The sequence below is a fragment of the Pyrus communis genome, chromosome 2, assembly GCF_963583255.1.
Source record: "Pyrus communis chromosome 2, drPyrComm1.1, whole genome shotgun sequence".
Lineage (NCBI taxonomy): Eukaryota > Viridiplantae > Streptophyta > Magnoliopsida > Rosales > Rosaceae > Pyrus > Pyrus communis.
This window is the reverse complement of record NC_084804.1, coordinates 34,893,319-34,906,019: the sequence shown is the minus strand read 5'-3', so window position 1 is coordinate 34,906,019 and position 12,701 is coordinate 34,893,319. Positions and strand designations below refer to the sequence as shown.

At 34.7% G+C, this 12,701-nt stretch overlaps 1 protein-coding gene and 1 non-coding gene across 3 annotated transcripts; one reads left to right on the top strand and one right to left on the bottom strand.

Moving 5' to 3' along the window:
• The first annotated feature begins 8,028 nt into the window (after nucleotides 1-8,028).
• On the top strand, nucleotides 8,029-11,919 carry LOC137726465 (F-box protein SKP2A-like). 2 transcript variants are annotated; one of them, XM_068465399.1, is made up of 5 exons: nucleotides 8,029-8,167; nucleotides 8,864-9,230; nucleotides 10,394-10,745; nucleotides 10,833-10,974; nucleotides 11,371-11,919. In XM_068465399.1, exons 2-5 carry the CDS (start codon nucleotides 8,941-8,943, stop codon nucleotides 11,742-11,744), a joined length of 1,158 nt encoding a protein of 385 aa, XP_068321500.1. In that variant the 5' UTR covers nucleotides 8,029-8,167; nucleotides 8,864-8,940; the 3' UTR covers nucleotides 11,745-11,919. The 2 variants fall into 2 exon arrangements, with proteins under 2 accessions (XP_068321500.1, XP_068321501.1); XM_068465400.1 differs by having other exon boundaries at nucleotides 8,068-8,167; nucleotides 8,854-9,230.
• Nucleotides 11,920-12,518: 599 nt separating this feature from the next.
• LOC137727166 (U5 spliceosomal RNA) lies at nucleotides 12,519-12,635 on the bottom strand. Its single transcript, XR_011067737.1, has one exon. It is a non-coding gene; the product is annotated as a U5 spliceosomal RNA (small nuclear RNA).
• Between the last annotated feature and the right edge of the window lie 66 nt (nucleotides 12,636-12,701).

The window sequence follows — 12,701 nt, the reverse complement described above, 5'->3', positions numbered from 1 at the left end:
AGAAAAGAAAAATTACAGAGGCATTATTATGAAATTGGTGTCAGCTAGGATTTAAGTGTTAAAATAAAAAACATGCATTCTTAGAGATATAATGCATGTATTCTGCTTTAATGTGTGGTTGATGAGATTTCTAGCTTAATAACGTTTTTGAAAATTTTAGCTAGTTTTTTAGGAGTTATATTGTAAGCCTTAACTTCCTTGTCTTTTCATATTTCTCAATTTAAGTTGTAAGCCTATACATACATGTATTTGTAATGCAAAAAAAGGTAAGAAGTTGTTTGAATTATCATATTGGAATTTGATCATAAACTCGTTTTTTTAAGTGTCATGCTCTTGTTTAAGAGTTTGTTGCTTTGTTCTTTTAGTTGTCTACATAGTAGACTAGTACTAAAAGCAAATTTGAGATTTCAGATCTCTCTTTGCACTTAAAGATAGTGGATCTTACCTATCTGTACTATCTATTCATACATATTTTCCACCACGCTGCACCTTGCATCAAATTACATAGAGAAGCCTCTTAGGCAAGAAAGGTTACAGAAATCCCAAAATTGAATAGAACGAGCCTCAATGGTGATTCAATGACACCAAGTGGATTGGTCAAAAGACAAATGACCAGTCCCGATTAAAGCATCAGTAACAAAATTGACTCCACCGTAAATGTGACGAAAGGACACCTCGAGAAAGTCGCAAGCAATCCCCTGAATGTGAATAGATGCCAGGGGGTCGGGATAGATGCCAAAGGAAGGTTTTAGTTGCTTGCAACGGAAATTATTCTTTATTTATTTTACTATATGGAATTCAGCCTATGCACTCAACTCTGATGTTTGCAATGCAAGCGGACATGCACGGCGGAGTAGGATTCTTTCCCTTTTTTTTTTTCATCTTCTTCCTATTTGAACGGTTACGGTTAAGTCATGTTAATATCTTATACTAATTTTTTATAATAAGAAAAAGATAAAATAAGAGAATATGAAAAGAGAGAATGGAAGATGATGGAAAGAGAAATGGAGATAATCCAAATTCATGCACGGCTCTAGCTGGCCTCGAGTTGATAGCAAACATCGCCTTAAGAAAACACATAAGAAAAGAAAATTAAAATAAACAAAATGTTACCCAAAATACATAAAGTGGTGCACGATTGACTAAATAATTCTTCGCTGCTCATTGAATTTTATTGTTTTACGCATTAAAACCGAAAGATGGTGACTTATTTATTCCTGTCAAAGAGTACAAAAATACTAATCTAATTCTCACACGCAAACCAAATTATAAATGTAACATTAAAAAGACCAAATCATGCATAATGAGATAAATCAAAGAAAAGACAACCCCTACGCAACTAGTTATTATAAGGGTATATACTATAGAACTCTACTCAATAATTGTCACAAAAAATTGATAAAAGGTGAAAGTACATAATAAATGCATGGTATTTTATTTTTGAGAATATTAGAGCAATAGCTTCTGAATTTTAATCCAATTGAAACTTTGATTTTGAACTAAACATTCGTAATCATTGGTCTTTAAATTTATCAAAAATATGAAATATTAGTCATTTTCATTAACTATGTTAAATATTCCTTCCAAACCAGTTGCAGACTACAGTGGAGCAACATGAGCTTGATTCCAAAGATTTTCAGATTTTCAAAAACCCCCTTCAAGATTTTCACTTCGTTAACTTCACTATCTCTCCAAAAACTCACCACTCCTTCAAGTACCAATGACCACGGGTATTTAGTCAGGGATCAAAGTTCCAATTGATTTAAAATTCAGAGATCATTTCTCTAGTTTCTCTTTATTTTTTATTTTATACGTACTTGCTTAAGTATGTTCATTGCTTCAATTTAATTTATTCAATTCGATGACAAAAAATAAAAGAGTATGCATGCATGAAGAGAGAAAAATGCATGTGATTATCTATTTTTAAAATATAAAAAATATATATAATTTTCATAGAGTCAATCATGCAAACTTTTTCATGTGTAAAGAAGATGATAATAGAATGTATCAAGACGAGAAGGTGTGCAAGATTCATGAACAAGATAGTAAATAAAATGCGTTCCCCCTATAAGGCTATATGGAAGAAGACACAAACACAAAGATATGATATAAAATGTCGATGAAAACTAGACAAGGGCAAAAGAACATACCAAAAGATACGCACGCAATATGCACCCACCAAAAATAATGACCAAAATTTTGATTTCTGACATCCACTAGAAGCACCACTCATGCATTTCTGAAAGCTGAAGTGAAAGGAGATAAGAATGCTTTCAGTTTTTTGTCCAGGAAAAAGAATTATCTGTGATTTAATTTGTTAAAGTGTGAGACCTAATGATCAAGCATTGATCGACGTCGTTTTGTCGCGTCTACACCAATCTCGCATCGGACTTTGGTAGGATTTGATTTGTCTATCAAATACAACAATTCCACGTCCAACCGTCCAGTCAAGGAGGAATAAAAGTAACCGTTCAAACAATTATTATTTTAAAGAATACTTAATTTTTCCATCTCCAGCTACAAGGGTTAAATTTTTCCTTCCCGGCTCGAGCTGCCTGCATGCCTTGGTTGTAGGTGGCTTAAGTTAAAAGAACTTCCTTTCTACACGGTGAGTTCTTAGTTAAAACTAACATCTCTATTGCTTGAGATTTGTCAATAACTAGAAGGATAATACATCCCTCGTTTTCAAGAAGGAACGAAGTCCTTATTTCCTGCTAACCTTATATTATTTGACCATTAAGGGATGAAGGTCTCTCTTATCTGCCACAATATTAACGTCAGTAGTCACCAATTTCTAATGGTTGCGCTCTTAACTGAAAAATAGACACTATGGCTCATATTATTTTTTGTATTTTGAGAGAAGCAAAGTCAATGTATACCACGTGCTTTGCTTCCTTATTTTTGACGTTATATGCTATATAGTCTTATCTAAGCAAAAACAAATGAACTGGACTTGGTTGCTGCAAATTCATCAGCACCTGTTACTTACATTCAATTCCAATTAAACACGTATTCAAATTTTGATTTTTTTAATAAAAACTCGAATTCTTCAGCAGTGAAGTTAAGTCCAAAACAAATAAACTAGCTAGCTAGTGATACGATCTGAACTCCCAAGTTAGAAGTTGCTTTTGGTTTCTGCCAACTGCAAAATGACAAGAAGTTTGCCTATTTATCCCATCAATTTGCAGTCTGCTACTGATTTTTCTCCTGTTGCCAATTTTCTCTATCAACTATATCAATCGTCATTTCCGCTACTGTATTGCTTACCGTTATCTACTATTCCATGCAAAAAAGTCACATTTTTGTCATTAAGTGTGTTTCGTTATTTGTAAGTTAATATTTCATTTCTTGAAATTGGACATTTTAACAAAAAGTAGGTGAAATATTGTTAAACATGATTTTAGGTGGACAATTGCCCATTAATAATAATTTAGTAGGAATTTTATCAATATAAAAAGTTCAAAGAAAAAATGGGAATTGAAATACAAATTTAAAGAAAAAAATTGGCAAAATGCTCAGAGAATGTAAACAATTAAAGATCAATTGAAAAAGGTAGAGATTTCGTCTTAGTGACAATCTATAAGGCAGCAGCATAATGTATGGGATAATGCTAGGGAGGTTAAGACTAAATTTTGTAAATTAAATGACAAATTTAGTCTCCTAAGTATTACCCTTAAATTATTACTTAAGTATTGATTAATGTACTTTTTTTTATTGGTGACACATAATTTAGTTTGCAAATTTAGTTGACTTAGCATCTTTTGAGAGAGTCTCCGACAACTTATGTTTTGCACAATTCTCGTGTTAATATTATAAAATATTATGTCGAAAGGATGAGGTGGTAGAGAATCCATTCAACTTTGAGAGAATCTCGTTTGCATTTCTCTGCATGCAAGTGGACTAGATAACAAAGTCTTCTCTCTTTTTTTTCTTCTTAAAGTTGAAGACGTGATTTCATTTGTTGTATTAGAAAAATTGGTTCTAATTAATGGTTACTTTTTCGTTTGTTAGGGTGTCTTGAGAACCAAAAAAACAACTCCAAACATAAATGAGAAATGCTAAGGAGACTCTCTCAATTTGGTCAATTTAGAGCTTTTCATAGACTCTCTGATATCTCATGTTTTATAATATTAGCACGGAATTTGTGCCAAAAATATAAGGTGACGGAGAGTTCACGAAAAGTCCAACTTTTGAAATAGTCTCCTTAGCATTCCCCAACATAAATATAGAAACAAGTTTTCATTTTGTTGTATGATCGTGAAGGATAATGCTAAAAAGACTAAATTTTTAAACCAAATTTACAAATTAAATGATGTGTAACTAATAAAAAATAAGCACATTAATCGACATTAAGTAATACTATAATCATTAACAATTACATTATTTGATTTACACAATTTAATTTAAAAATTGATCTTCCTGTCATCCGGTCATGAATATCAACCACAATTAATTATTGTTTTAAGATGAAGATGATTTTGACCAGGAGAAGAAAGGCTAGCCAATATGCCCAATAAGCCTAGGCTATAACCAATTTTTTGGTTCAAACTTTTTTCCTAAATTATTATAAAAGAGATGGGACACTCCTCCATTACGTACCCACTAAAATAATAATTTACATTTTAACTTCACTTTGGGGGATCTTAACAGACTTATTTATTTATTTTATTTATGGCAAAATGCCTTGAAACTCAGAGCAAGTCCACCGTTGTGGGTTGCTCAGGGGACAATGGACCAAATAGGGCTGGATAGCCCGGCTGCAAGCCTCCAGCGTTGGGAGCCCGAGGGATTGGGCAGGCCCAAGCAACATGCCCGTGAGGAATCGCCAGCTCGCGAGCCCAAGGTGGACCTGACGCAGGGCTGACGTCAGGTTGCTGTCAGTCCCTTTTTTAATTTTTTTCTGTTAGGCGCGTGCGCCTCACCCGCGCTTGGGGGCGCATCAGCAGACAAGTTTCAGACCACAGGGGCTCGCGGAACAGTCAGCCTCAGTTACCGTTGGGAAGCCACGTGGCTTCCCATGGTGCGTTTGATTTGAACAGCTCTTTAACTTGGACCATTCGATCTCAACGGTAATAAAAATAAAAAAAGCTTATTTAATATCAACCGTTCGATCTGAGATCAACAGTCGATATTAAATAGGCTTTATAAATAAATAAATAAAAGAAAAAATAGTTTTAAAATTAAGAAAAGTTACCATTGTGACACGTGGCACAATCTGGAGTGTTGTAATTCAAATTTTTTTATATCCAACTGCAGAGATTAATTAGTTGAATAAAAATTAAAAAAAAATTGTAAAAAATCCGAAAAAAATCTGAAATGTTTTTTAAAAAAATTGTTTTTACTTTTCTATAAAGACCTTCTCATTATCATCTACCTTACACCACGATTAAAAATTTTATCCGAAATTACAAATAAAATTATTTTGTATTATTTAATAATACTTCGGATAATGACACGTGACGCAACGAGAACGATTAAAAATCTTATCCGAAATTATAATTAAAATTATTTTGTATTATTTTATAAATAAAAAAATACTAATATTTTATTGCCTATTGCCATGGCTATTGAAGTGCAACAGTGGAGATGCAAAAGGTGATTACTGTTCACCAGGTGGATAGCATAGTATATTGCCTGGGGGGAAGGTTTCACACGCTGAAGTTGCTCTCATAGTTACAACTAATTTTTGAAAACTTAGCTAGTCATTGAAACTCCGAAACTCAATTCGTATCTCACTTAGCATTTATTGTCAGAGTTCATTAACAAATTCATTAAACCTTTAACCAAGTACAAATAGAACCTACTATTTCAGAGACGTGTGGCATGTACATCTTAAAAAAAATTGAGTTTTATTTTTCTTATTTTCGAAAGAATTTTTTTTTAATTATAAAATATGGTTTTTTAATTTTTCAGCCACAAGATACTTAGGTGGCACACATCAAAGCAACAATGGGTCTCGTCTCATCTGTGCAACGGAAACAATTTTGAAGGATTTAATAGACAATTTTGATAGCAGGAGGCAAAGTGAGACACAAGTTCAGTTTCAAGAGTTAAATGGAAATTTTTTAATTTAGAGAGTAAAGTGATACTCGAGTTCAGTTTAAAGGAGTCTAAATGTAATTAAAAGTCTCTTTTTTTTAAAGTAGTAACAAGCCACACAATGGCAACGCGTTCAATTGCCCCCATCAACTTTTTTTTAACTTGTTTGTTCTTTCTCTCCATGAGACTTTGGACAGAGCTTTCTATCAACAAAAATGCTATACTTTTTTTTGTTGGAATATTAGATCTTTTTATTAAAAACACCATAAGATAGTACAACGATGACTAAAGAGATATAATCCAAAACATAACATTAATATCGAGAATAAAAACTGCAACTTACAAAAGATGATCATACACTATTTTTTTGTTCAATACATTTTTGCGTAATCTTATTCATTAATTTTTGTTTAATTATTTAATTGACAAAGAATAAAGTGAGTGTATAACGTAGAAAAATGGTGTAGCAAGGGGGACTCATTGTATAAAGAAGGGGATTTAGATTCTTTCCGGATCTCCTCACTAGAGATCTCGAAGATCAATGCATAGTAATTGTTCATCAAAGATCATGCGACCATAATTGAATATTTTTTATATTTTTAAAAACAAATCATCCTTGTTTTGTATGAAAAATATATAAAAAAAAAATGATCGTACGATATTTGGTCAACGATTACTATATATTTGATTCCCATCCGGAGAGGATCTGTGTCCTAAAGAAGGTACCATCAACAATTGAGGGGTGCGTGGGATCGCTTTTAGCTGCGGCTTTGGTTCTAAACAATTGGAACCTTCTGGTCCCACACATCCACTTCACCCCTTTCCCATTGTACCCTAAAAAACTCCATTGCATTTTTCTCATGTTCTTTTTTTCTTTCTTTTCTCACTTTTCTTTTTCTTTCTTTCTTTTATTTTTAATTTGTAGAGACGGATTAGATAAATTAGCTATTCATCAACAGTCATGTGCGAGACACCAATATTCTCCTAAAGAAGAAAGGACCATTGCATCAACCCTCTTTCTTTTATTTTCGGTACAAAATTTTCCCGTTTCGAATTTCCTTGTCACATATATTCTCAATGGGTCACCATCATCATCTCTTCCTCTTGGATACATTTTTTTGTATGTCCTAAGGGTAATCCTAGACCAAATTTTAAAATAAAATTTACAAACCAAATGATGTGTCATCAATAGAAAATAAGCTTATTAATTAACACTTATGTAATAATCTAATTATCAATATCCACATCATTTGATTTACAAATTTTGATTTTGAAATTTGGTCTCCCTAACATTACTATGACATAATTTTTTATTACTTAAGAAATGATAAAGAGACTCTCTCAAAAGTATGACTCTACATGGACTCCTTGTCATATCATATTGTTGACTTAATGTTTTATAATATTGACATAAAAATTAACGTTAATTTATAAGGTGCTAAAAAATCCATAGAAAATCTCACTTAGATAGTCTCTTAAGGATTTCTCTACAATTAAACTATAAAAACGAATATTTATTAATATTAATATATACATTATATGCATAACATATAAACCATTCATCACATAACAAACGTTTGTATGTAAATGCTTCTCCCTCCGCTAAAGGATTCTGATCAAATCATCAAGACCTCAGATTTTGGGCGTCACAATCATGGACTTGGCTTTTTTACCTCACATTTCTCCTACATTTTCATCTCCTTCAATTTATGCCGGTTAAACCATGTCAATATTTTATATTACTATTATTTTTTGTCTTATTATCTCTATAAAAAAAATGAATATAAAATGTTAATGTAATTTAACCGTGACTGTACAAAATAGAAAGAGATGAAAGTGTGTAAGAAGTGAGAGGACACAAAAGCCGGGTCCCACAATTATACCACCATCAATACTCTTTGCAGTGCCACGTGGCGAATACACGTCGCCTATTTTCAGCCTAGACGCCTCTCCCCTTACAGATTACTCTCTCTCTTACCATTTAAAAGTAAAAAAAACTATATTAAAAGTTCTCTCTTTCTTTATGTATTTCATTTCTGTACTTCACGAAAACCATCGGAGAGACCAAGACAACCAAAACAAAGCCGCACGCAACTTTGATCATCAGCAACAACCTTGTACAGTTCAGGTACTTTCTCAAAACATTAATCTTGTCCCATTTTTTCATGTAATTCTTGTTAGCTGCTCTGTTTTCTTACACATATTGGTTCCTGGTATTGATCGGTTTAACTTTTCAGCTTTCCTTTTTCTTTTGTAAATTTTGCAGCAAATTGGTGTCATTTTTCAGAGCTAAAGTTTTCAATTTCTGTCAAAGCTACACCTTTCATGTTTTGAGTCCAAAATTTAATCTTCACTTCTTCATTTCCTCATCAGTGTCAAAATTGTTCCCTTCTTAATTTTAATTTGAGCTTTGATTGTTTCTCAAATGGGGTTTCTTTCAAAATTTAGAAAACAAAAACTTGAAGGGGTCTCTTTGATTGTTGAAAATTTTCCTTCTTTTGTTTGCAACTCAGGTGTAACTTGCAAAGGCTGATCACAAGGCGGAAGATAATAATATAATTTATTTGGAAGTTTTCATTTTTCTCTAAAAAAAAAACTTAATGGGTTGATTTTCGTTTAGAAAGTGATGGGTTTAATTTAGTCTGGATTGGGATTACTTTACTATATATCTAATTCTGCTATGTCTCTGCAAGTTTCTTAAGGTGTTGACAAATGGGTTTGTGGTTGTACTCATGTTCCTTGTCGTTTTACCGCTTCCGTTTTCATTTTTGGTTTTCTGAAAATATTTAAGGTGTGTTCTCTCTCTTGATTGAGGTGGTGGCAGAAAGGAGGAACTTTTTCTACTGGTTTGTGAAGGCGGTGGTGGTGGTGGTAGGATTTTTGGGGTCAGAGTTTTAGGAAATGGTGGGAAAAGGAAGCATCAAGGCTGAGGACTTGACCTTGTGCTTTGAGAAGCTTATGATGTTTGCAAGTGCAAGTGGAAGTGCTTCTGTTGGTGGTAGTGGGTGTAGTGGTGGGAAAATGAAGATGGAAGGAAGGGTGATGATCACTGATTGGAAGGATATTCCAATAGAGCTGCTTCTGCAAATCCTGGCGCTTACGGATGATCAGACGGTGATCCTGGCGTCTGGAGTCTGCCGTGGCTGGAGAGATGCTGTTTGCTTGGGCCTTACTCGCCTCTCCCTCTCATGGTATATGTTTTGCCTTCTCTATATTGTGTTTTTGATTGTTCAAAGAAAGGAACATATATATTGACATCACCTATTGGCATATGACCTTCGAAAATTCAAATTTTCTTGTGCTTGTGTTACTTGTTGAAAATAACTCCCCCGGTTCTAGTAACTTGCAAAATTATCAGGTATTTGGAAAAATATTGCGCTATCCGCCTTGCTATGCAATTATCTGTTCTTGTGTTATCCCTTTTGATGGTGTTGTTGCTCTTTGGAACACAATATAATTCCTTCGGTTATTTTTATGAATTTAAAGTCATCTGAATAATTGTTTTTGGTTTTGCTTTTGCGTTTGTTTTTTTTGTTTTTGGTTATGCAAAAAATGATTCTGTCATTAGGCCTGACCAGGATCAGACTGATTGTATTGCTTACCCATGCTGTCTAGTTGTACAGACTACGATTAATTAACTTATTGGAGTTGGTGAAATTCTATTAACTAAGTTTCCGTATTTAAGGCTCTGTTCATATTAGCGATGTCTATGTAGATGAATTCTATCATTAATCTCTCGTGGGAGTAGATTTAGTTTGAAGAAATAGATGCTTATGTTTATACATTCTGTTTAATATCTAGCTGGATTTTTGTATGATTGAGCATACAAGTTCTTTGAGTATTTTGAATCCAGGTTAATGTATTAATTTGTTTTAGGTTGTTCGGAAAAGAGAGTTGCTGGTCATCATGCGTCTATTGTATTTTCGTTTTTCTCCTTCCCTCTCCCTTAAACTTACCAACCCAACACAAAGCGGGAGAATATGTAAGTATGTTGTTGATTCTCAACTGACATGGCAGTAATTGGTAAGCTTGCTAGGGTCTAGACTCTAGATGCATTCACTTACGTTAGAGCTCAATTCCTTGTATGGAAGGAAGCACAACACCACTTACAGGATGCGGAATCAAACACAGTTCAGAAAGGAACTAAAAATCATGTTAGCATTTTAGAATTATCAAAAGCCTAAGAATATACTTTCGGGGCGTGGAGAACTTAATTTCCCTAGATGCCAATCCTCCTCTGTTTCCAGAAAGGAGATGAGTGATGTGAATGTTTGTATGAACTTTGTGAACTGATTTAAGCTCGTCCGTTTAAGATGTTCAAAATGCCAACTTAATTTGTTAACTATGTTTTCAGGTGCACCAAGAACATGAATAGCTTGGTCCTATCTCTAGCTCCTAAGTTTACGAGATTGCAGACTCTAATACTGCGTCAAGATCATAAACCCCAGCTTGAGGATAGTGCTGTTGAGAGCATTGCAAACTTCTGTCATGACCTGCAGGTCCTGGACCTCAGCAAAAGCTTCAAGCTCAGTGACCGATCCCTGTATGCCTTAGCACATGGGTGCCCAAATCTTACAAAACTAAACATTAGTGGGTGCTCGGCATTCAGTGACATTGCTCTTGAGTATCTTGCTGGCTTTTGCCGAAAATTGGAAGTCTTGAATCTTTGCGGTTGCGTCAGGACTGCATCAGACAGGGCATTGCAGGTAAAGTAAAGATCAGATATTGATTTTATTTATTTTTGTGTGTATTAACTGAGATAGCTCTGTTAATACTATTAAGATCGTGTGCAGGCTATTGGGCGTTACTGTAGTCAGTTGCAGTCTCTGAATCTTGGTTGGTGTGAGGATGTATGTGATGTTGGAGTTATGAGTTTGGCATACGGATGCCCTGAACTCAGAACTGTTGATTTGTGTGGCTGTGTCCAAATATCAGGTATTTGGGTTACAGTACTTGCTGCCTGTTACAGTTGGTTTTAGTGGTCATATTTCATAAATGTTATATTTCCAAATGCATGCGTTGATGTCCGCATTGCAAAGGAGTATATGGCGCTATAATGAAAAGTTGCATGGCCTTGACTGTGCTGCTTCAGAGTTGGTTATCACAGTCCATCGTTAACCTCATGGTAGCGTCACTTCATGATGTCTCGGTGCAATCCCTAATGTTTTGGGGGAAATTTTTAGGACATGAACAGGTTGACCCGAAAATATTATCTGAACCGAAAAGGGAGCCTGAATAATTGAATGATCAGAAATTGAACACTGAAAATTTGTAGTTTTCCTGGTTTTGTTGATGGTGATCACTTCTGATTCCGTTATTCATTGATTGCAGATGACAGTGTGATTGCTTTGGCAAATAGGTGTCCTCATTTGCAATCGCTTGGCCTTTACTACTGTAAGAACATTACAGACAGAGCAATGTATTCCTTGGCCCAGAGTCTAGTGAAGAACAAGCCTGCGGCAATGTGGGAATCCCGGAAAACCAGGAATGACGAGGAAGGGCTTAGGACTCTCAACATCAGCCAATGCACAGCGCTCACCCCTTCTGCTGTTCAGGCTGTGTGCGATTCATTCCCTGCCCTTCACACCTGCTCTGGAAGGCATTCCCTCAACTTTAGCGGCTGTATGAATTTGACGTCAGTGCATTGTGCCTGTGCTGTCCAAGCTCACCGCACCGCCAACGCCTTTCCTCATTCAGCTCATTGAACCGATGAACGAGAATGATGGTAACACTGAAAAGTGTCGCAAGGGCCGAGGTCCCTTGACTACAGTACATATGTTTGTATTGAGATGTAAGATATTGGTCGCAAATGGGAAGCAGCCATTTGTTGTAACGTACGGACTTTATCTTGACTTATGTTATCAGCTTTTAGACATTGAATTATGCAGCATTTTTTAATGCCCGCAAATCATTTTCAAACATTCATTTCGTCCTACTATTCTTTCGAAAACGAGAAAAAATTTAAAAGCAATTTTCTACATGATAATGGTTATATCACTATTCTAAAAATCCCCACCTAGGCGGTTGGTTATCGTCTCAATTAATGCCTAGGCGTTTGAAAATTAAGAAAGGGACCATGGACCTACTAAGATGTCTACCTAGACCGCCTAGGCACCTGTCCAGACCCGTCTAGGCATCAACTCACTTAAGCAGAAAATAGATAAACTTTCATTTTGTATTTTATTTTTTTTAATAAATTGTAAAAGACTGATCGAATACTTAAATGAGCACACATTATATGCTTATTCTCTATGTTTTCATTATGTTCCAATACTTCATAAATTATAATGAAATTATATATATTTTAAATATACATACACTTGTTTACATGAAATATAATAAATTTAGTTAAATCCACTCACCCAACTAGCATCTTCCAAAACCTTCGGTTATATAGCCTTTAACAGAAATTGTTAAAACCTTGGGTTATATACATTATCTTGTACACAAGTACTAAGATTTTAACTGAAATTGTTAGGGGCACCCACAGAGGTGCGCCCCTCCAAAAATAGGCGTATGCCACTTTAAGCGACGAGCACACGGTATTCTTTAGTAAAAGGCGAAAGAATAGTTCGCTTTGTGCTCAACGCATGGCTCCGTGAATTACAACACAAGCAAGCTGCTTTATTTTATAATACCGTCTCCAGCTCCTTATTGCTGCC